At 51.1% G+C, this 23061-nt stretch overlaps 1 protein-coding gene across 2 annotated transcripts; it reads right to left on the bottom strand.

The window, feature by feature from the left end:
- Positions 1-1636: 1636 nt before the first annotated feature.
- Positions 1637-22277, bottom strand: DNAJB12 (DnaJ heat shock protein family (Hsp40) member B12). 2 transcript variants are annotated; one of them, XM_064464607.1, is made up of 9 exons: positions 22104-22277; positions 17780-17954; positions 16158-16303; positions 12807-12992; positions 10735-10814; positions 9446-9555; positions 6223-6395; positions 5050-5201; positions 1637-3628 (listed from the first exon to the last, which is right to left on the bottom strand). In XM_064464607.1, exons 1-8 carry the CDS (start codon positions 22234-22236, stop codon positions 5080-5082), a joined length of 1125 nt encoding a protein of 374 aa, XP_064320677.1. In that variant the 5' UTR covers positions 22237-22277; the 3' UTR covers positions 1637-3628; positions 5050-5079. The 2 variants fall into 2 exon arrangements, with proteins under 2 accessions (XP_064320677.1, XP_064320678.1); XM_064464608.1 differs by having other exon boundaries at positions 5056-5201.
- Positions 22278-23061: the final 784 nt, after the last annotated feature.

The following is a 23061-nucleotide window of genomic DNA, read 5'->3' as shown; positions in this document are numbered from 1 at the left end:
GTCTACATGCCCCTGAAACGCCCCATGGTCACAGCCCCAGCCACGAGGGATGTCAGGTGAGGCTTTGCCTCTATTTATAGTAAAATGGCCTTTCCATGACAAATTTGGGGGGGATGTCAAGGTCCCCGGGGTTTGGCATCTCCCTGGAAGGTGCCAGGAGTTTCTAGGGAGGCTGTATTTAGCCTCTCCTGGGGCAGGGAGGGGGGCAGGAGGAGGGATATTTTGGGACCTGGGAGGCAGCAATGGGGCTATTTGTGGCACCAGCAGCGGCCTGGGGCTCCCGGTGCCATCACGGTGGCAGGGAAAGGCAGATTTTTTTGGGGGAGGGGGCGGGGAATCAGCAGCAATAAGGCAACCAAGGATTTAAAGCTTAGCACTAAACTCTGATGTTTTGCTGCTGAAAATTACACTGGCGAGAAGCAGGGTCCCCCTTCGCTCCCTACCTGCCGGAGGAGGATGCTCGTGGGGCACCCACCTTCGGCGCTGCTTTTGGTGCCTGCGCCAATTAAAAGTTTGGGCTAATGCGCTGCCAAGTGGGGAAGACGCTAATGGGCAGCACGAATCACCTTGTTGAGCACGCAGGGACCAGCACACCGAAACGCAGGGCATCGCCCATTGCGCCAGGTTGGGAACGACCCGAAACGCAGCAAAAAAACCACCCCAAAAAAAACCTGGGGCATGGCAGCACCCGCGTGCATCATTAAAGGAAAAAAAAGAGGTAGCACCGGGGGTTTTGCCTGGCAGCGGCGTCGGGGTCACGTCAGACTCGCCCAGCCGGCGCGCCGGCACGGGCATTATTGCGAGAGGCTGGCGGGGCTGAGTCACCGCCGCTGCTGGGAATGTGGTGCGAGGGGAAACTGAAGTGACGTGACCCCCCCGGCCTCTGAGAGAAGGAAATGTAAACAAGGAAAAGAGGGGAAAACCCACCCCAAACTCTCTGGCCCTTTGGTGCTGGGGAGGAGGAGGAGGGGAGCGCGGCGGGGGCAAGCCTGTGCCAGGCACTGCGTGTGTGTGTGTGGGAACCCTTCTGCTGCCCCGGGGAGGTGGGGAAAGAGCGACCCGGTTGGGAGCGCAGCCCACCAGCTCCTGAGGGTTTTGGGCTGGCAGTTTCCGAGCGGCCACCACTGGGGCCAAGGCAGCATTTCCACCCCGGACGAAGGCGGCCCAAGCCTTGCCGCCCTCCCCGGATGGGCCGCGGCCGAAGGGCACCGCGGCGCGCTGGGCTGGCACCATTCTGGGCTCAGACTCGAGCATCCCCCAGACGAGCGCCGGCCGCGGGGTACCGGCCAGCAGGTCGGTGGGAGGGGAGGAAGGTGCAGCGGCCCTCCGGCACGAGCCAAGCCTGCTGGGAGCAGCGCATCCCAGCGGCACCAGCTTGAAGCAAAGGCATCCACCATCACCTTGCTGGGCCTCGTGGCTGCCTCAGGGGCCACCGAGACCCCTCCCCACCTGCTCCCCAGCCTTCCCCCTCCCGTGCCGGGGCCCCGCAGCACTGGAGCGCTCCGCGGGACAGCAGAACCGCTGAAATGTGATTTACTGAGCACCCATGAGGATGCGACGAAGGTGCCGTGAAGGCGCTGCACCCCCGGCACTGGCCGGGGCGAGGGATCCGCAGGACACCAGCACAACCAGAGACTTTCACGTTATAAACATTTATTTATAGATGTACAATTGTATAATTAATTCTAAATTGAGAGATACAGCCTCTGTGAGCATCCGTTAGGATCTATGCCCTCTCACTTGTTATTATCCAGAGAGATCTACTTCAGGAATAAAAAATAATCAAAATGGTTTGGTGGGCGGGCTCTGGGCGAGGAATGCCGTTGTGCAACACTCGGCACCTTTTGCGAACACAATTTTTGGTTAAAACAAACCCCCCCCCCCCAAATCTCTTCACACCGTCTGGCCTGTGCCTCTATTAAGAGCTATTTCCAAATGCCATACTTCCACCCAATTCCTTCTAAAGGTGGAAGAATCATTTAAAAAAGAAGGAAAAAAGAAAAAAAACCAAAAACCAAAACCCTTAAAATCAGGTCCAAGTCGTGGTGGCTGTGGGATAATAAGGCTTGCAGTTACGGGAGGACTGATGCTTTGCAAAATAAATAAATAGCCGAGGACAGAGCACATGGATTCCCAACAACAAAGACATAAAACCACCTTATCTCTCACCTCTTCCAGCCCCTGCCAGCCCACCCGGGAGCCGCTGCGCTTTTGATTCATTCCCCTGAGGGTGTCGGGGGACGGTTCTTAGTGAAAAGGTCTTTAGACAAAAATGAACGGCAGAGTACCAAAAACCCCCAATAATCCAGTTTATTCCATGGGAGGTAGCTCCGCTCATGCCAGTTTTGCTTTGAAGAGATGGCTCCTAACCTCGAGTGCCCTCCTGCTGCCCTAACGCCGGTCCTGCCCGACGGCGATCGCGTGAGAGAGGCTGCGGAGCTCAGGTGGGGGCGGAGGAGAGATCAGGCACACCCTCTGACCTCCCCCGGCCAAACTTCTTTCAACAGAAGCAATAGAAAGCTCCGCTTCTTATGAACTAGCAGTATTTTACAGGTCTCCTCCAGGAAACGTTAGAGATAGGGCTGTCAAGGCCACGGCCACGTTGCAGACGGGAGCGCTGGTGGGTGAGGAACCCCAAGCGTAGGGGACACGCGCGCAAAATAAAACCCACCAACAAAGGGAGACGGCCCGCGGAAAGCCCTCTTTACAGAACGAACGCCACACGCTGATTACGAGGCAAAATTAAAGCAGACTCTGCAACAAAAAGAAGTTACGTGCACAAATAAACCCAACGACTGATGAGCAAAAACCATCCAGGACAATCCTTCCCGTCACCGAGCGCAACGCCGGGGCTCAGCTGACCCGCCGCGGCTCCTGCCAACGCTGCAAAACCACACCACAGATCTGGACGGTTTCCCCAATTTCTTTGTTACCCCCCTACAGATTTGGAATTTATTACAGACCCAGAAGGCAGGTATCGACATCCCAAGCCGCAGAACGCCGCTGTCCTCCAGAAAGCAAAGTACAGTAACTGCGAAGTGATTCTTGTGCTAGTGTCAGGCAGGGAAGCGCTGCAGAGTGGGACACCCTGGGAAGAGACCTCCCGCTTCCCCGTTTACCAAACCGGGCAGAAAACAAAATAATTTAATCATCCAACCCCTGCATAGTTTAAAAGTACAACATATATACAGCTATAAATTAATTCTAAATAGATTATATTTTCTTTTCTTTTTTAAAGTTTTCTGTTATCACCAAATCGTCCAATTTCTCTCCCCATCAGCAGTGACCAGCGCAGTCTCCTCCTGCTTCATGGCTTCGGCAGTTAGTTTGTGTTATTTTACACACTACGCGTTTGTTCTCGGGGTTGTGGGATCCCAGGAGCGACGAGACCGTCGCACGCTAGCGGTGTCGGAAGGGAAGGAGGAAGACGGGCAGCTTGATTTCCTGTCCTAATCGCTGCCTGAGACGTAGGTCGAACGGCGGAGACAGGCAGAGAGAAGAAAGAGGGCAGTTGTGCGTTGCTAATTCTCCAATTCCATTTTTAAGATAAGGTTTGATTCTTTTAAACATCAAGTCCGTCACCTCGGCTCAGTGCGCTTCGCCGAAAGTCTTCAGGCATTTCAAGAGTCTGGGAACAAAAGCGGTAGCGGTGTCAGTCTCCGGACAGTCGCACGTCACCGTACCTCCCCCTTTCCTTCCCCCCCCACGTTACGTCGGCGGCTGTTTCAGTCGCACTATTTCAATCCGCAGCGGGCCCTCCGCCTGAGAGCAGCTCTCTTTTCAGAGCACGGGTACAGAGAGGGAATTAAAGAAAAGCAGGTAATTAACGCTGGTCTGTCGCGACAGAAGAGGCGCCGTTATCAAAACAAGAAAGTGGGGCGTGTCAAGATAAGAACGGTTCCAAGACCAGGATACACCCAAAATAATGCCCAAAGCGACCCAGAGGATTTGCCAAAGTCCTCTTGGTCTTTGGCCAAAGACCAAACTTCCAGACGCGCTTCCTTTGCCAAGGAAAATAAAAACCAAACAAAAATTCCCCTGCTAAACCTCCTTACTTGCGTCTACAAATCAAGCAGCCGGATGTCCAACGTCCCCAAGGAGTCTTTGCAAGCCTGAACGGCGTCCGTTCAACTAACAGTGCAAGCTTCACCTCCGATTTATTTTCTATAGAAACCCTGTTTTCAAATACTTTTGTGGCAGGAGGGACCTGTATGTTTTCCAGGCACCCCAGCAGTATCTGGTTGGTGAAGTCAGCCCAGATAATTAAGCAGAAAAAGGACTCCAAACTCCATGCCAATTTTTTTTTTCCATTATTTTCGTGCACTTCTCCCATGACCCAGCACACCCGGGCTCAGGCGTGCTATCCGGGCTCGCCTTAATCCGAGCTCTCCAACCCCCGAGGCTTCCGGACTCCCCCCTCAGCTGGTTTTACTTTGATTCCCGGTTTAATGCAGTAAGTTACTTCTACCACCTGCTGTGAACTCTGGCCATTTGCTTTGTTCCCCTTGAGCGTCACGGGAAGGCAACGGGGCGGGGGGGGGGCAAGGAACATCTGTTTGGTAGGAGTCCGTTCCCTGTCATATTGCTTCAAGTGCCAGGGGAACAACAGCTTTTTCAGCAAAACAGACAATAAAGCAACCAAAAAAAGGTTCGTTAGGACGTGGCGGCTGGGTGGCCGGCTGCCGCGGCCGGCAAGGAACTCCCGACCAGCTGAGGCGCGCACGGCCGCTGTATCGGATGCGCGGTTGAGAAGACCTCAGCTGAATTGCCAACACGCCCAGGGCTTTTGCTCTGTTCCTAGAGACCCAACGCCGACAGTGCCAGAGAAAATGGGGAGCTTGGAGAGAGCCGAGGGTGCTGACATGCAAACTAAACAAAATCAATTTCCCAAGGAAGGAGTGTACGCTTGACGGAGGGGGGTGCTTCCCCCCGTGATGCGCGTGCATCCAGAGGAGACTCGTGAAGATCTGTGTCTCAAACAGAGATTTAAGTATGAAAAGCACTATCATGCCCTGCTCCGCTGCCAGGGGAAGCGTCACCAGCTCGTACTTAGACCTCTGCTGAGCGAGCAGGCGGTAACTATCCATGCAGAGAGGCTTGAACGTCTGACAGTCTGCTACAGCTGGGGGTGCCCATCTTCTGTGCTCGCTGGTACAGGTCCGAGTCTCCGAAGTAGCGCGCCCGGTACAACAAGCCTTCCTCTGCAAAGGGAAAAGCCCAGCGTTACGGCCCTGACGCAGAAGGAGACCCACCCACCAGGCCACGTCCCACCACGGGCTCTGCTGGGAACAGGAGAAATCTCGAGTTCTTCAAAGCTAGCTGAAGCACACGATGAGGCTGAGGAAATGCCCTGTGCCCTTTCGGGCAGGATGGGTGTAACATCTGCTGACAGCTCATCCACCCCAGGGAAAGCCTGAGGAGCCTGACGGGGCCTGCCTCTCGTCCCAAGAGGCACACGAAGCAGCCTACAGAAACGTTACCCCAGCTGCATGGGGAAAGAAGAAATGCAGAGGCTCAGAGCTCTGTGCATCGGCCTCGTTTGGCACCACTGGGGGCTCTTAACAGCCCCTCCTGCATCCCAGGTACTCAAGCCCTACCCTGGCCACTGCTCTGTAATCACCCGCTGCTGGGAGCGGGCAGGCAGGGAGGTCAGGTCACCCCGGGACTTGGCGCACACTCCGCTGCCTGGCCAGACGGCCAGATCGCCTCTCACGCTGTCTGGCGGGGTAGCTGTCCCTCCTAACTCTGCGTGCCTTCAGCAGCACTCAAGGCGATGCCAGTGCTGCCACCACAGCCTCCTGAGCAGGGATGGGACGTGGGATGGAGGACACCACAGGCAGCGGACTTCCAGACAGGGTCCTCAAACAACTAAAATATTACACAGAGCTATCGGGGGCCCCCTGGAAACGGAATGGCTGCAACCTTCCCCCTCCACTGGCAATGAGAGATATCCTACTGACACAGCAGGGAACCTCCGGGGCACAGCTCCTGTCTGACCAGTTCTACAGCAGCATTAAAAAACAAAACAAAATAAAAAAAACCCACATACTGGATTTGTCATGAAGTCACAGACAGAAAAATAAAGCAGCCAACAACACAGGAAATGTGTGCGCACCGCGTTAAAGTATAACTTTAGCATAACCCCGGTCCCAGTAAAGACCTTTCTGAGGCTGACCTCACGCAGCAGCCAAGACCCTCCGCTCCTGAGCCCGCACTACTCACTCTGCTGCTTCTCTTTCCAGCAGTTATTTCGAAGGTTCGCAATATAGTCGTCCTCCACACTCCTTTCAACATTTTTCAGGTTTGTGCCCGTGTATTCATCTGCGAAGTTCTCAGATACGTAGTAGACGACTTTCAAGTGCTCTGTCACTCTCTTGTGTATGTGACCCACAGACCTAGTTCAGGGAGAAGAGTCAGAACAGTGTAGGACACTCTTCAAGGGCAGAGCAAAAAACTCTTTATAATGTACAACATGCCACGATACCAAACCGCTGAAAACATACGTCACTCCCGTGCATCCACAGACTTGAAGGTTTGGAAAGGGGAAGCATTTCTGGTGGAAATGAAATGCCAACACAGGGAGAGAAAACCTGCCAGGCCTCTAGCTAGGTGGGCAGAGCTCCGAATACAGACATAACTCTGAGGCAGATTGCCCAAGGCCCAAACCCACTTAAAATAAAGCGTTCATTAGAATTTTCAGCACTAATTAAATCTCTCTGCAATTTCCTTGCTGACGACACCATCATCAGGTTTTGGCGGCGAGCCCCAAGGATGGTTACAAAGCTCGGAGGCTGATGCTCGTGCGGTGCAGGGTGAGAGCAGCCAGTGGGGCAGAACGGCGCCTGCACAGAGCAGCACGGCAGCGCCGAGGCGAGGGCAGAGTGGGGCCGGCTGTCACAGCTCCCCAGCAACCCTTGCTCAGCACAGCTGCCTGTCGGTCGGACCCGGTCCCCTCTGCTATTGTATCTGCTAACCCCAAGAGCGTCAGCTTCCTCTACCACATCACATGCTGCAACGAACACTGTTGCTGCAAGAACAAAATTAGACCCGCTCTGCACTCGAGCCTGCACTGACTAGTACAGAAAGCACTTTTCTGTAAGGAAATCTTGTCTTACCCTACCCCCATGAATTTGCATTTCACACAGAGCCCTGTACTTATTTTCCCCAACACTCTAGCAGACCTAGAGATACTCACTAGGGCGTGTTTGCAAGCTGTAACACAAGACCTGTGCCCAAACACTGGATTCATCGGGAACAGCTCCATCTGGAGACGTGCCCAAAGTCTTCCATAATAAATACCAGCTGGCTGCTGCATTAAAAGCAAGCCTGATTCTTAAGCCAGGTGTAACCATTAACTCACCTGGCTCACCCTTCAGCCTGTTATCAGGGTTTACAGGAGTGATTCAAAGACTCCTGCACGTTTCATCAAGGTCCAGCACTCGGGGACGAGCGGTGGGTAACCGGATTGACAGAACATGGCCAAAAAGCTCTCTTGGCATTTTTTGAAACAAAGGCTAACACATCTCCAGCAGTGCCTGCTGGCAGAGATGGAGTCTGGGAGGAGGTCAGGTCACTATTTTACCTGTCAAGACAGAGTCCTAAGCTCTCCCAAAGTTCATATTCGTCTTCTGTATGCAGATGAACTATGGAGGCTACAAAGCGTGCCCTCAAAGGTGGAGTATTTAAGCTTGCAGAGCTTCAGCAGCCTGCTTGAGTGTAAAGCATGAAAATAAGGGCAGGACCTGGCACAAGAGACCTGCCACCTGAAGTCAGACATGCAATTAAGTCAGGCAGATTCCATGAGGTGTTATTAAAGAGCAGGGTAGCACAGAGAGGGCCACAACTAGACAAGTCTTTCAGCAGAAACCTAGTTTTTGGAAGAGATTTACAAAGGCAACAGAGTGACAAATGGTTCTTTAGGACTCTGCCTTTCTCAGTGACAGCTTTGCTATCAAGAAGTGGCATTAAAACCTCTGTGTGCCATTAAAACCTCACCGGGTTCAAAAGCTTCTCGCCTTCCGCCCACTGAATTCAGTGCAGCGAGCTCCAGCTTTCTGCCAAATGACAACCAAGCTCAGCACTTCCCTTTACATCAGGCAGCAAAAGGGGCCTGGCTGCGCGCGCGAGCGAGCAGCACCGCCTGCCGGCACAGCACGCCTTTTGCTCCCGAGCTTGTTTCATTTGAAGTGCCTCAGTCACTCAGGAAGGATGACAGAGGACTGCATCAGCTCATTCGCCGCTCTTGTCCAAATCCAAACTTGGAAATCGGTTTGCTTGCTGCTACCCGAGCACGCAGAGACAGCGACAGCACTGGTAACAGGGAGCTGAGCAGCAGAGAGACACCTGGGGCTCAGGGATGGCTCTCCTCTGACAGCTGACAAGGCTGGAAGCAAATCTCTGCCTACTTAAAAGCTGCCCTCCACTGAACATCTTCTTGCCCCATAAACCACCTCTTCACCAGGATAAAACAAACTGGTACACATATATAATGCTTATAGTCCTAATATCAACGGCAGAAATCACATCTCAATATTCCTTAACCTCTCAGAATAACCCATAACTGTGCCCTCTTCAAAACTGCTCCATCTTCTGGTTCCAACCGCTAATGTCATAGTCTTTACCTTGGACCTGAAAGCTAAGCTGGGTTTTATAGTATTTAACATCATCAGTGGCAAATGTTGTCACCTGTGAAACTACACAGGGCCCACTGGCTGTAACCAAGTCTAATCAAGTCTCTTTAAATACACATAAGGAACTTGCACTGAAAATACATTAAGCTTTTGTCAAGAATAATGCAAGCGGCCAGAAATCAAGCCTGTTTTCCCATTCTTTGTTGGCACTGCAAAGGGAGTAAGAATAAAGACTCATTTCGTTTGTCAGCCAAGTGAGCAGATTGGGGGATTTCCACAGGATCTAGAATGAAACAGCTTCACTTTCGCATAGCTATTTCATGGCAAAATTAGAATTCAAAACCAGGATTTCTCTGGGAGTGTCTTTTACTCTACAGGAGTCTTATTTGTTCTTCTCTTCCTCTGTTGCATTGTACTAGGCATAAACAGATTTGGCTTTTGTTTTTCACACCCCAATTTAACTCTACAGTTCAATTCATTCTGCATATGGGATCCTGGTGCTGGGCTACAGTCTCACAAAGTCATTTCGTCTGTCCCTTTATATGACACCCAGCTGTGGGTATGGCCTGCAGAAGGTCCCTGTCAAAGAACATCCTCCCTTAGGCAAGTGAGCACCCTCCAACCTCCCCACACCTTCCATCTCAAGACCTGTCTGAGAACCAGGAGGCCTTTGCTGACGTGTGATGAGATAAAGGAGAAAAATAAAAAAGACAGGAAAACCAGAGTGCCTAGATCCCTACGCCATCGCACCACCCTGCCCTCCAGAACCCAACCACTGCCCCAGCTGGACAAGTTTTAGAGTAACAGGTACTAACGGCCTTATGCTCAAACTGTAGGGTGGGTTGGAGACCATCATCTGGCTGAGAGCAGACACAATGATCAGGATGAGGATAGGCATCAGCTGGACAAACAACCCAAGGCCACCCTGAAAGAACAGAAACACACAGTGGAGTGCCACCCATACACTTGTATGCAAGGATCCCAGAGCATCACTCTCCTGCCCTCCCAGCCCTAACACAACCGCAATTCTCCTGCTTTTCGCAGGCATTTGGCTTAGGAGGCATCCCAAAACAACTGGGGGCAACCCAGCAGCCCACGGTTCCCCTCCAGAAAGGGCAGCGTGCCTCTGAAGGTCCAAACCCACTGCCCCTCTCTGGATGTGATAAAGGGCAGAGGGGACTGGCAGGGGGAACCTTGTGAGTGAATTCCAAAAGCCTCATGCTCATATTCCGTTCTTCTAGAGCATACGTGGTTTCTGTCCTGCTTGTGCTAGTGAGCAGAACTGGTTTTATGGAAAGCCTTCTCCCCTCTTCAGTGTCAGATGAAAGTAATTCAACCTCTACCTCACCTCCTGAGCTTCCTCCAGTTCCAGCAGAGTACAGCTTCCCCTTTACGCTTGAGAAAAAATACTCAGGAATTTGTTTGTTTTAAAAAAGTATAAGTGGCTCTCCCCAGAAAATAGTAACGTTCAAGACATAACCCTGGTCTCTTAAATGGGAAATCCCTGATTCTCACTTCTCTAGACCAGAGGGCTTGGAGTGCTGGAGATATACTTAGATTTTCTGTGATGGGAAAACATAAAAATAAGCTCATGCTATCAAGTTTCTCCCTTGGTTAATGAAGCATTATGGATTGGAAACACCCCATCTTCAATACTGGAATAAAAGGGAGAATGAGTTCATGCTGAGAGGAGCCACAAGTATCCATATTATCTGAAAAGTGGATTTACCTTTTGAAATTACAGAATTAAATCAGAAAGGGAATGCTTATGCTGAGGTAAAGACAGGAATGCTTCACTGGTGCAACCTCATTTCAAGGCGGCACTGTTTCAAGACACACCAGCGACTTCCCCACTGGATGACAGCGATGAGAGTCCCGGGAGAACAACCACCAGTAAATTAAACTGCAACTTGGTTTGTTGTTTGAACAATACAAAGTATTATTTTGAAAATTCAGAAGGCAGCTCAATTCTCACGACTCCAGCTTTCTTTTCAGAGGGTGGAAACAAGCGGGCTGTTTCACAAGACAGCCACGCCAACTAGCTCGCAGTTCACGTATCGGCAAAATCTTTAGACTCTCAGCCCCCTGCCTGTTGTCCACTTACGTCACCCTGATGATCTCGTCTGTCCTGCCTCTGATGGTAGGTATATCGCATCCTGCCATTGCTGTATACGTGAACGTTACCTATAAGCAAAAGAAAACTGTTAGACAGAAGTCAGAGTACGTAAGACGGTGCAGGCTGGCCAGGAAGGAACCACAAAAAGCGGCCGTGCTCCCCGTCAGCCTCACCAATAAAAAGACAGGTAGGAAAAAGTAGACTGGGTGCTGACAGCAGCAAATTCAGGAATTTTAACTTTGCACATTGTCAGAATGGGCTTAATCCGTTTCTATGGTTTGGGCCACACTCAGCAAAGATATAAGGACGTAGAGATTGCAAAGGAATCCACGCTGCGCTCACGCTTCGATCTGGCCTGGTGTTACTACTGCTCTCAGTTCAGCCCACCCCACGTAGCCAGCAGCCAGTTCGGCGCTGGAAGAAGACATCTGCCCCACCGGCCTGCTTCCAGGCTGGAGCTGGGACATCGCAGTGCAACGGTGATGTGACAGACTCGGGCTATTCCCAAGATCCCTGCACATGTCCCAGGTGGGTGTCCGCAGTTTTGGTCAGCAGGCCATGTGGCTGAAGCCCCTGACTCAAGCCACTCCATCGTGCTGTCTTGATAGAGAGGCTGTAGCTTTAGGGGGAAGCAGATATAGGACTTCACAGGAGACTGACAGAAGAATTCATATTCTATTCACCACCCGAAGCAGTCGTTTACAAAATGAGCTGTATAAGCCACAGCTGAAAAAGGAGTATTCCTAAGGTGTGCTGAACAGATATGTCTGAAGGCAAACTGGTGGTGGGCACAGAGATCCGTCTACAGGATCTTGCAGGATCATATGAAAATTCAGGTTGGAAGTGACCTCGGGAAGTCCAACCTCCTGCTCAAAGCAGGGTCAGCCATGTAGAGAGAATATCTTGTACAGGCCTCCTCACTTCTAACTCAATTTACTTTAGGTTAAAACTAATCACAAAAAGAAATAATTTTGGTAGTCTTTCCACCCTAAAACCAGAGCTCTTCCGTGTCTTGTTTTAAATGTCAAAACTACAGACGAAAGGGAGACCAGCTGAGAAAGCGGTCCTGAATTCTCCTGGGACAGTGAGGAAAGGATAAAAAGACTGAGCTAAAATAGCAACCTGCTGTTTCTACTGGAGTAGCTTTACCTCTCTGACAGGCAGAACATGAATGCTGCAAAAGGCTTCAAGGTGCCTTTGCAAGTGCTTGACGTTAGTGTGTTAATTCTTACATACCAGATAGGAAAGAGCTACCAGAGTAAATCTTCTCAACTGAAACAAAAATATTTATTTTTCAAGGTTGATCCACAGAGGTCAAATAACCGCTGCCTCCACTGCCAGTCAAATATGACTAGAGCGAATACAAGGGAGTCTTCTAAAATACCCTTATCCTTACATTAAATCTGTGTCTTTCTGATTGGAACTGCTCAAGTGAAGGAAGAGTCACTCAGTTCTTTCCTGCTACCCAAACCATGATCTGCACTGTGGGTAGACAGGATACAGATTTAGTTTTCAATTCAAGAGATTTAAATTATGCTCTAGAAATAACACTTCCCTCTTTTTTACAGGACACAGTGAAAAGAAGGAAGTTAGTGCTGATCTCGGAGAAACTGCTTCAGCTGCATGGCAGAGCAGATACAGATCAAGAACAAGGCCCAGGCATTAGCTTAGTTTGTTCTGATGAGAAGATTTAACTTCTAAAACCACCAGGCAGAAAAGCCTTCTTTAAATCAGGATTATTTTTAGAACTAGCCTTAAAACAAGTCATTTTTTAATTCTAACATTCAACCCAACCTAATAACAGCTAATGTTGCTAGCATGCAAACAAATACCTGAAGTTGGGAAGAAGTCCAGCTCTGATGGTTACCTGCTGGATGCTGAGTTCTCCAAGTACCCATCTGAACAATTTAGAAAACTCTAGGTGTTTAGGAAATGTGTGAAGGAGAACTCTCTTTCATCAAACTCAGCAATCCTTGCACGGCCAAATAACTCACTACTGCATTGTTGCTCTGTCAAAAGGATCGGGTCCCATTCAAGAGATTAAGGTTTAACATGCTTACTAGAAGGAAAACCACCACCAAAAAACATGTTGAAGAGGTCCTCGGGGGAGATGTCTGCCTCAAACCCGCGGTGGAAGTCCGCGTGACTGTGTCCGTGCCGAGCAGGGTTGAGTTTCTCGTCTCCAAACTGGTCATATTGCTTCCTCTTCTCCGGGTTGCTCAATACTGCGTATGCGTTACCAATGGCTGGAATATTGACAATAAGGAAGCAATTAGCCTCTTTCTTCTGCAGATAATACATTTAGCCCTGCAAACTGCTGGGACTTCCCTTTCTCATTACACAAATGAGATTCTCAGCTACCCACATCTTTTCAACAGGCTACTTCAGTGGTGCAGCACTAGTACCTGGCACGCTTCTCTGGCAAACACAGACAGAAGGAAACCACACCAAGAGACTCAATGAAAAAGGCCTTAATTAATTCAAATGAAGGAGTTATGATATGCCTGGTATGAATTTGCTATATGTCCCCAGAGAAACCCTCTTGGATGAATGAAACTATGAATTGCGAAGGAAATACTGGTGGTAGAGCAGCTACATGTTTCACTTAATTAAACTTGTTATTTCTTTTCAACAACTAATGCCAAAATCCTTCAGCCGTAAGCAACTGTATAGGAAAACACAATTTCAGTTGACAAATTTTATTCAAAAGTGGTATTAAGGGAATTCAATGTCATAGCCTAAAACCAGAACTGCAAAGAATTTAAATACGGGCTAGATCACTGACAGGGGCTTAAAAACCTCCCACAAAAGCTGTAAGGAAACGTTGGCTAGAAGTTGTGCCTGTCAGCTATGAATTTCAAAACTTCCTGATGCCAGAAGCAAGGTGCATAATTACCAGGACTGTTAACCAGTGTCTGTGACAGTGGAAATGTACTGGAACTAAACCCCGTCCAGTTCCCCAGGTCACTCTCCTTCCAACCTCGGCACGTTTGAGCCTTTCTACCAGAACGTCTGCCTGCCACCCTCCTATTTCCATACTTCTCTCTCAACACGGTCCAGTTTAGCACTTCCCCGCTGTACCAACCTACCCAAGGGCCTCCCTACGTGACTGCAGAGCCTATCCTCTCTCCTCCCTGCATGGCAAGGAGGTGAAAGCCTTCATGGCAGCAGTCTGGTGTGTAAAAGGCAGGGGCAGAAGTGATAGAAAAGGGATATTCATGTCCTTTGGAGGAGATTAACTCCAAGATTCAACATTTTCCCACTAGTCAGATCGAGGTGTACGGTTTCTTCTTGGACTAGAGATTCGGAGCGTGGAGGATGTAATGTCAATACACTTGTTTTCCTTCTTGGTTATAATTAGTGCACACAGAGCAAACATTTCTACAACCAGGCAAGGAAGCTGGACGACGAGGACTGACTCTCAGCATGTTAGCTTGTTCTTTCAAACTGTGCAGTTAAGCAATGAAAATGGAGTGGTTCAGGGTTTTGTTCGTTGTCTGACTTTCTGCTGACAAAGTCCCAGAAACACCTCATTCCAAATCAGGGTTTTAGCTCAAAGTAGCCGGGTTCAACTCTTTTTCCAACATCAGCCAAAGGTAATGATGCAAATCTGCTACAAGACAGCCAACTGCAACTATGGACTGAAACAAGGTCTCGGGACAAGACGTAACGCTTTATCAGCTGTCACTGGGAAGATGAATGCCAAGACTTCAGCTAATACATCAACATAAGAAAAAATTAACTAAAATCCTCATAGCAGTGCACGTTTCCCCCTTCACCCTCTGGAACCAAACAGCTGGACTCCAGCAAGCCCTGCAAACTCGGAGCTCAGCTTGGGGGCTGAAGGACGGGGGAGCCAACGAGGCAAGGCTGGGATGAGAGATAACCTGAGAGCAGATAGCTCTGCAGTGGAGGATAAAGGGCACCTTGCTTAACGCACGACTCCTGGCATGTAACTCTCGTCAAAACCTTCGTCAAACATCATTATTTAAGATTACAGGTGAAGAAACCTGCCTTTCGCCACTTAGCAAGGATTGAAGGATAAACTATCAAACAGCAGCTTACTGCACATGCGGCATAGATAGATGTCTGCAGATGCTCACTCTTTAATCTGGCCCCCGTACTAAAACAGGCTTTCCCAAGTAGCTGGGGGTCAGCTCGTTATTTGCTAACAGCAACATACTTATCAGTGACGGATTTAAGTCTTAAAAGACTTGAACAAACCTTACATAAGACTTTTACTGCTGAATTAATGTCTTCTAGAAGCTTACCCGAACACTGTATCGATACACTCGCACCAGGCTAGCCTTGCTCCCTGCTCCAGCGGAAGGCTCATCCATTTCACTCCCAAGATGGCCAGAATCAGACCATGGTATTTAAATGGCTTAACACTGCAACATCAGCGCTGTACAACTGGCATCGAGAAATTCTCTGTTTAGCTCAACAACAAGAATCAAGCTTCCACAGCTTGCAAAGGAAAATGGGGTTGTATGTTCCAAGCAACAGGAGTTCTCTCGGAAAACAGCTCCAGTTTTAAGGCATTTTATTACCCAGGAAACACCCCTGCTGCATCTGTAGAGGGGCCTTGAGAACCAGGCTCTTTACAGCAGAACTGAAGCTCCTGGAGACCTTTTTCTGAGTTCTGGCTGGGCTCAGCTGTGTGGCTGGGGCAGTTTCACCCTAGAAATTTTTACCTGGGGTTTCTACCTACCTATTCCACCCGCTGCCTTTCACAAGGGTCGGGTACTGAGTGCTTGTTTAGAAACGTGAAGGCTTATTGGCTGCCTGAAATGCTCAAGGAGTGGAAGGGTCTGAACATCAGTTCTGAAGAAGATGGGTTTCCTGCCATGGGGCCTGCCCAGCAATTTTCCCTTCGAGGGATTCATGAACACAAAGGCTGCCCCTGGTGCTGCACAACTTACTGGGCCTCTACTGGATTTGTCAGTATACAGGGGTGCACCCCAGCACCTGCCCCGTGCTGGATGGCTGCAGGACTTGGAGCTTTTCCCTGCCACGTGAATGCTCCAGCATCTCTCCAAAAAAAACCCCAGATGGCTAACATCCCGAGGGAATTTCCTCCTGTGCAGCATGGCAGAAGGATGGAGCATCACACAGGAAGGGCTGCTAGGAGAAAGGGAAAGTTTCTCCTTGTCCAGCTAGCAGAGGTGAAGCCTGTCCATGCCAAGCAGAGGTGAAGCCTAGCCATGCCAACCTATGAATATAATTTTAAGCTTAGAGTATGCTTTGTTCATAACACGACGTGCTCAGACGAAGAGATACAACTTTACTAAGAAGAGATATATTTCACTCCGCCCAATTCGTGAAGTTGTTTTTAAGAGTCTTTGCTAGCCCAACTCAGCACCGTCACCTGATAGTTGAGGGCAAATCACAAAGTTGGAAATGTTCTTTACCTTTAAATGCCTCTGTAGCCCCCGGTGCGTGGTTCTTATCCGGGTGAAATTTCAGTGCAAGTTTCCGATAAGCCTTTTTCAAGTCCTCATCAGAAGCTTCTCTGTTTACTCCCAGAATTTCATAGTAATCTTTGCATTGCTTTACCCTGCCAGCAGAGAAGGGAGAAAACACAGTTAGTTTCAGCTGTGAAAACCACTTCGCATTGAATACGTCAACTCTGCAGCATCTTACCATCACAGTTTTGATCAACACTGTTCAGAGAATTCTGGTTTACTCAGCTCTAATTCCTCAGAGGTGACCCAATTTTCTTCACAGCCTCATTCCTGCCGTGCCTGCGTTACTAGCGCACAAACACTCCTGCAGAACAAGTCAAGCCAGTAGAGGTAGAAGGGCCTCTCCTCAGGCAATGATATCAACCACTGAAGAATGTGATGGCAAATAAGCTTCAGATTCATCACGCTCGTGTTTTGGAGGCTATTTGGGAGGGACTACAAATGGCAGGCCAGGATCTGAAGGATAGCTGGACTATTGGCTTTTTTCCCCCCCTCTCTGTTCAGACTCAGTTAATTCACAGACCTAAAAATATCGTCAGCTGAATGCTAAAGGAAGAAAGAGGGAGCTGCCCAGGCCTGTGTGCTCAGCCCAGCTCGTTCTGGGTACACTCACAGGCCAGCAATGGTTTCTCCTTCTCACATGACTTCGATGAGACAGAATACTGCAGGCTGGGGTTTTGGTGAAACGGATGATGTAACAGGCATCCCCACAAGTCCATTAGCCAGAGCAGCTCTTGCACAATCCAGACCATGCCTATAACCTTAAACAAAGTCTACCAAGTGACTGTGCTTGCAGTTCAGCCCTTCAACTTCCAGTATTTGCAAATGGTAGAAAGGAATAAAGAAGTGCTTGAAACAGGGCTGGGAAAACAGGGGACTGGATTAACACGTCCTGGGACTTCGCAGCAGGAGCTTTTGAAGGGTCCCATGCTAACATCAGAGGGAAGTGTCCTGCGGTGGATTCCTACTTTATCAGGCTCTGAGAGAGGCCATGAGCAGAATATCGGGAAGAGAGAGGAAGAAGGATATGCCCTGTCACTTGCTACTACAGCAAAGCTCAGAGTAGGGCTGCCTAGGGCAAGCTATGAGCCATGACTTTCACCTTCAGGATCTCAGGACCACGTGGGATTTTTCACAGTATTACTGAATAACACTGAAGCAAATGTTAATGTGAAGTCCCTGAGTTGAATGCACCCAAAATGCCCCTTGGGACCTCAGCCTGGAAGAGGCCTATGTGCCTATAGTTCTAGCCCTCGTACATGCCTTTGGGGGGAAAATCTCATCCCTCGTAGCCCCAACCCAGCTGCCTCTCAGGGCTGCTGTAGCTATAAATCCTCCTAGATACCTTTTTAAACACCTAGTGAGTTAAAAACCGCTCAATATGGTTCAAAGCTGACCAGATCTCCTTACATGGCACAGAACACAAGTTGTTGTCCAACTCTCCCTACTCTTTCTGCCTTCCTCCTTCATGTTCCATCGTTACATCTTTAAAACACTGCAAAAAACAGAGTGGTATTGCATGATAAACCCAAGCTGCAAGTTGAAGCCACAGAGAGCTGCACACACACCTCTTCACTGCATCCACCTGGTCCTGAGTGTAGCCCTTGGGGGCCTCCCCACCAGCCTCTCCGTTGGCCGATGGGAACTCTCCACTCGTTTTCTTGAACTGGGGATTTGTGGACTCCTTGGATTGGGACTGGCTATTGGCTGATTGCTCGTTCTTGTTGAGTGATTCAAGCAGAACTGAAATAAGAAAAAGATTTTAAAAAAAGAAGTTAAGAGGCCACCAATTTCAAACTGCCCTTCCCACTCTCCCATAAAGAGACCCTTCTTCATCCCTGCCACCACTCCAAGACCCCTCACCCTTCATCAGAAAGACCCTCACCTTTTCACCCAGCCCTTGAGCTACTGCTGCTTCTCGCCCAGGTGTGAGGGCTACTGCTGTAGACATTGCCTGCTTCTCCCGATGCACACAACCTCCACCAAAATCCCAGGCCCACCCAGCTGGACAGTCCAGGAGACACAGCGGATCACCAAAGCGGCACATCCTTCTCCCCTCCTTTTTTCCTCACGTCCCTCTCCTTAACAGCGAAGCACTTCCATGTTTGTTCTCTTGCATATTATAAAGCATATTATTCTTCTTTATCTCCTGCCTTTGAGAGTCTACCAATCTGGGTAAATGATGTGACAGCGCAATATCTTTAGGGAGCTTAGAAAACAATACCACAGGATGCCAGTCACAGGGAGACACAGGGACACTCCCCTTTCGGGGACAGAGAGCTGCAGCCCTGATTGCTGGCGGCACGGTAGGACCCGTAACACCTGAGTCAGAAGGGTGCTTTGTTCTCTTGTGCTGTCTTGCCTACGTATTCAATGCGTGTAGGCAAAGCTGTGAAAACCACGGTCTCTCAATTATCAAATGCGATTTGCATAAATTCAGTGTCCCTTTTCTTAAGCGGGGTGTGCAGGTGTATTGGGTAAACGGCTGCGGACTATCGCCTGCTCCTTGCAAGGCTCAGACACACACCGTCCTCCACCCTTTTCAGCCAAGAGGGGACAAACATTCAGGCTGGGCCTAACCACACCGGTGACAACACTGTGAAACCAAGCCGAGGCTCCTCCGAGCACAGAAGCTGCTTTCCGTCATGCATTTCCCTGGCAGCTGGATAGCACCATCTTTTTAAACTACTTTTGTTGTTTTTTAACCAAATATCAGACTGATCTCTTCATGCCTGTAGTTTCTGAAGTTTATATATTGCATGCCCATTAAAGAGAACAGGCACACGTAACACGATTAAAACCAGACAACGATATTTACAAAGGCATCAGTAACTTGACAAGCTTGCAGTCCTTTATCCAGAGCCTAGAACCGAGAAGGACATTTCATCTCCTCCTGCAGATTGCACACTACAGACCTTGCACTATGGGGGTATCACATTCTTTATGCAAGCGCAAACAACACTTGCAGGCCAAGAGACGAGCCAAGATATCCTATCTGCCCCGCAGAGCTTGTAGGGGCAAGAAAAAACCGCTCGGTAATCCAACAGCCAATACAGGCAATTGTTACAGGACGAAGGATAAAAATGACAGCGGTCAAACGAGCAGTAACTCACTGGATGATGAGCTTTTGAGCTTGGGGGCTTGATGGATTTCGGCTTTCAGAAAAATAAAGCCCTCCCTTGCTCATATTTACACCACTAGAGCGTTCACAAAATTAGAGTCTTTGCTTTTGTGCTGTCCAAACCTGGAGCAAACAGACAGATGCTTTTAAACCTCATCTTGCAAGGCTGCCCCTCCACCCACCCCACTCCTGCTGTTTTAGGCTCAGTTCCCTACAACTTGCCAAGAGATTTTTGGTAGCGTAGTTCCCAAAACCCACCACAGAAGTCCACATACAGCCACTGCTCAGTCCTATTTTGCTCTACAGCCCCAGTCCTATTGCTTCTGCATCCCAAAGCCACGCCGGCCTTCCGCGCAGTCACAGCACAGCGCAAATTCATAAATTACTGAAGCAGAGACTGCTGAATTAGTTTTCTGTTCTGCCAACTCAGCTCCCCACCAAGCATGTGCTATGGATCACTTTTCCTCACTTATTAGCCAACATTTATTCTACTTCTGTTAATTTTTCCAAAACTCGTGCTTAAAGGTGACCGGCGAGACTTTGCCTATACCAGCGTGCCTGGCTGCATTTAGGCAGAAGATTTTTGCTGAAATCCCCCTGCAAAACCCTTTGCTGATCCAGTGACGACACCTGCGGGGCCCAGCCAGGGTTGGAGTTTGAAACGCCGGCTGTGCAAGGTCCACGTCGCTGATCGTTGCCAAACGCAACGTAACTCATGAGAAAGAGATTTCCCAGGGGCACACGAACTATGTAAAGACTCGGTGACAGCAGGGTAACTGCGGGATCTTTGGCAACATTTCCAACTACAGACCCAAAGCACATGGGTGAGCAACCCAGCAGGACATCAAGCGAAGGGTCTTTGGATGGCAGCTCTGGCATGAATCTTGAACCAGCAGCTTGATTGGGTCTGGCCACAAATTAGCACACTGTATTTAACATTAACCTGCCCTGCTGCCCCTCATTCCTCTGCTTTCCACCCCTATGCTTCACTTCCCTCTCCGTACATAGCCCACCTTTTATTCTGGCTGTCCCAGGCCATATGATTAGGACAAAACATGACGGCTTTACATTGCAAACCGGTGCTTGCTGCCATCCAGATCTGCTTTTCTGGCGCACGCCCTAGCAAAGCTCCTCAGGAAGAGCGATCTTTGTCGGGGGAGCCCTTCTGTGTGCTATGCCGCGCCTTTTCCTCCAAAAGTCACTTTTCCTACCCAGTAATTTCACAAAAGCAGAAACTCTGAACAGGAAGGGAAACCACAGCACACGTACTATGGGCTGATACGCTGTGTTTGAGGGAAGGGGAAGAGGCCTCATGCAACCAAAGCGAGGACTACAGGAAGCCTTGGGCTCTCCTCAGGACAGACATGCTGCAAAACACAGCTGAAGAATCAAAACTCAGATAAGGTCTGTCAAAGTAAAAAAAGAAAAATAAACCAAAACACATCAAAATCTGCAGCCCCTTGTATAAATTTCTGCAATGTAAGAACACACAGAGAAAGAATTGTGTTTGGCTGCTTCTGCAAACCACTTCCCAGTTGCTTTTGTGACACATTGATTACGTGTGCCATAAAAGTTCCTGGAATTACCAGAAAGGAGGTTGTAGCGAGGTGGGTGTTGTTCTCTTCTCCCCAGTAACAAGCGACAGGATGAGAGGAAATGGCCTCAAGCTGCATCAGGGGAGGTTTAGGTTGGATATTAGGAACAATGTCTTTACTGAAGGAGGGGTCAGGCCCTGGCACAGGCTGCCCAGAGAGGTGGGGGAGTCACCGTCCCTGGGGGGGGTTCAAAAAACGTGTAGAAGTGGCACTTGGGGACATGGTTTAGGAGGCCTGGGGGTGTTGGGTTGGCGGTTGGACTTGATCCTAGGGGTCTTTTCCAACCTTAATGACTCTACAACTCTTAATGATTCTATGAAATGAGAGCACTCCTCAAAGCCGATAAAACTGTTAGTAGCTCTTCAAGAAGGAAGATTATTTTCCAGGTGCTGTAACGAACGGCGGCAGCTGCGCTGCGGTAATGGCTGGGGGTGTACGAAGCGAGAAGCAGCGCTCGCTGAGCGGAATGGCTGGGGAAAACAAGCAGCTCGAGCACGCAGGCTGAACCAAGGCCTCTCTGCCCGCCTGCGAGCTGGGTGCAGTCGCCACCAGCGGCCCCCCGGTGCTCGGGGAGGGGATTCCGCCGCTGCAGGCCGGCCGGCCACGCCAAGGCGGGGAGAGGAGGGCGGCTTTCTGCGGCCCCACCGAGACCGCCTTTTTCTCCCCACAGCCACGTCCTCGCAGCCGCGCTGCCAGCAGCAGCTGTGACGGCGGCCCACAACAGCAGGAGGGCGACCACTGCGTGCCTCCTCCTGCCCGCCCCTCGGGGCAGAACCCCCTCCTCACCACCACCACCCCCACCTCCCCGCCCCGCCTAACGCAACGGGCCGCGAAGGGAGGAGGCACGGCACAGGTAACGGGTGACAGCCGGTACCCAGCAGCCCGGGGAAGGGGGAACGACGACACCGGCGGCCCAGCCCCGTCCTCCCGGGATGCCGGCCGGCCAGACATACAGACACGGGGGACAGACCCCGGCCCGGGCCGGGTCCCTCACGGGGGCGGCGCCGCCGCAAAGCCCGCCGGGATCAGCCTCCCCCACCCCCCCCCCCACCCCGCATGGCGCAGGCGCGGTGGGGTGAGAGGTCAGGCGCGGCGGCGGCGGCGGCGGCGGCGGCGCAGGCCTCGCTCCCCCGGGCCCCCCCGCCCCGCCCCGCCCCGCCCCCCCGGGGCGCTCACCGCGGACCCGCGGCGACGGGTACAGACGCTGCGCCTTCTCCAGGAACCGGCGGGCCTTGTCGGGCTGGTTGGCCTTGGCGGCGGCCAGCGCGATACCAATGCACCGCTCCGCCTCGTCCCTGTTCGACTCCATGGCGGCGGCGGCGGCGGCGACCGGGCGGGGGGGGCGGGGACGGTCGCGGGATGATGGCGTCACGGGCGCCCCGCCCTGCCGGCGCAGCGAGGAGGGGCCGGGGAGGGGGGGAGTCCGCCATGTCGCGTCGCCGTCCCGTCCCCGTCCCGGGGCTCTGCCGGGATGTCCCGGGCCCCGGAGCGGCCCTGCACGAAAGAGGGTCCGGGCGAGATGAGGCCGCGCTCCGGCGGGGAACAGCGCTCTGCAGCTGGAACCTGCCGCGCATCCATCTCCGCTGCCGCAGCACGGGCTGTTGGAGAGATTCGGTCGTACCGGGGATGCAGCGGGCTTCGTTTTGTTCCAAAGAGAGAATTCTGAGATGGGTGACGTTTGTCCTCGTCCTCGTCCTCAACGTTTGATTCGTACTGAGGGCATGGAGGCGCTGGAGCGTGTCCAGAGAAGGGCAGCGGGGCTGGGGCAGGGTCTGGAGCACAAGTGTGCTGGGGGGCGGCTGGGGGGGCTGGGGGGGTTTAGCCTGGAGAAGAGGGGGCTGAGGGGAGCCCTTCTCGCTCTCTGCAGCTGCCTGAGAGGGGCTGGAGTGAGGGGGAGTTGGTCTCTTCTCCCAAGTCACCAGTGACAGGATGAGAGGAAATGGCCTCAGGCTGTGCCAGGGGAGGTTTAGGTTGGAGATGAGGGGAAATGTCATTCCTGAAAGAGCGGTCAGGCCCTGGCACAGGCTGCCCAGAGAGGGGGGGGAGTCACTGTCCCTGGGGGGGTTCAAAAAACATGCAGACGTGGCACCTGGGGACATGGTTTAGGAGGCCTGGGGGTGCTGGGTTGGCGGTT

The sequence above is a fragment of the Phalacrocorax carbo genome, chromosome 13 (genome assembly GCF_963921805.1).
Source record: "Phalacrocorax carbo chromosome 13, bPhaCar2.1, whole genome shotgun sequence".
NCBI classification, from domain to species: domain Eukaryota; kingdom Metazoa; phylum Chordata; class Aves; order Suliformes; family Phalacrocoracidae; genus Phalacrocorax; species Phalacrocorax carbo.
The sequence above is the reverse complement of the archived record's forward strand: the minus strand, read 5'-3'. Positions and strand labels throughout refer to the sequence as shown.

Bases quoted from the DNA above. Each gene is read 5' to 3' on its own strand.
- DNAJB12 (XM_064464607.1), bottom strand. From the start codon at position 22,236: ATGGAGTCGAACAGGGACGAGGCGGAGCGGTGCATTGGTATCGCGCTG. The intron at 6,396-9,445 runs GTTAGTACCTGT...TCCCTGAACTAG, and splicing joins TACAGTTTGAGCATAAGGCC to GTCTGTGGGTCACATACACA. The intron at 5,202-6,222 runs GTGAGTAGTGCG...TTCCCTTTGCAG, and splicing joins CTGGAAAGAGAAGCAGCAGA to AGGAAGGCTTGTTGTACCGG.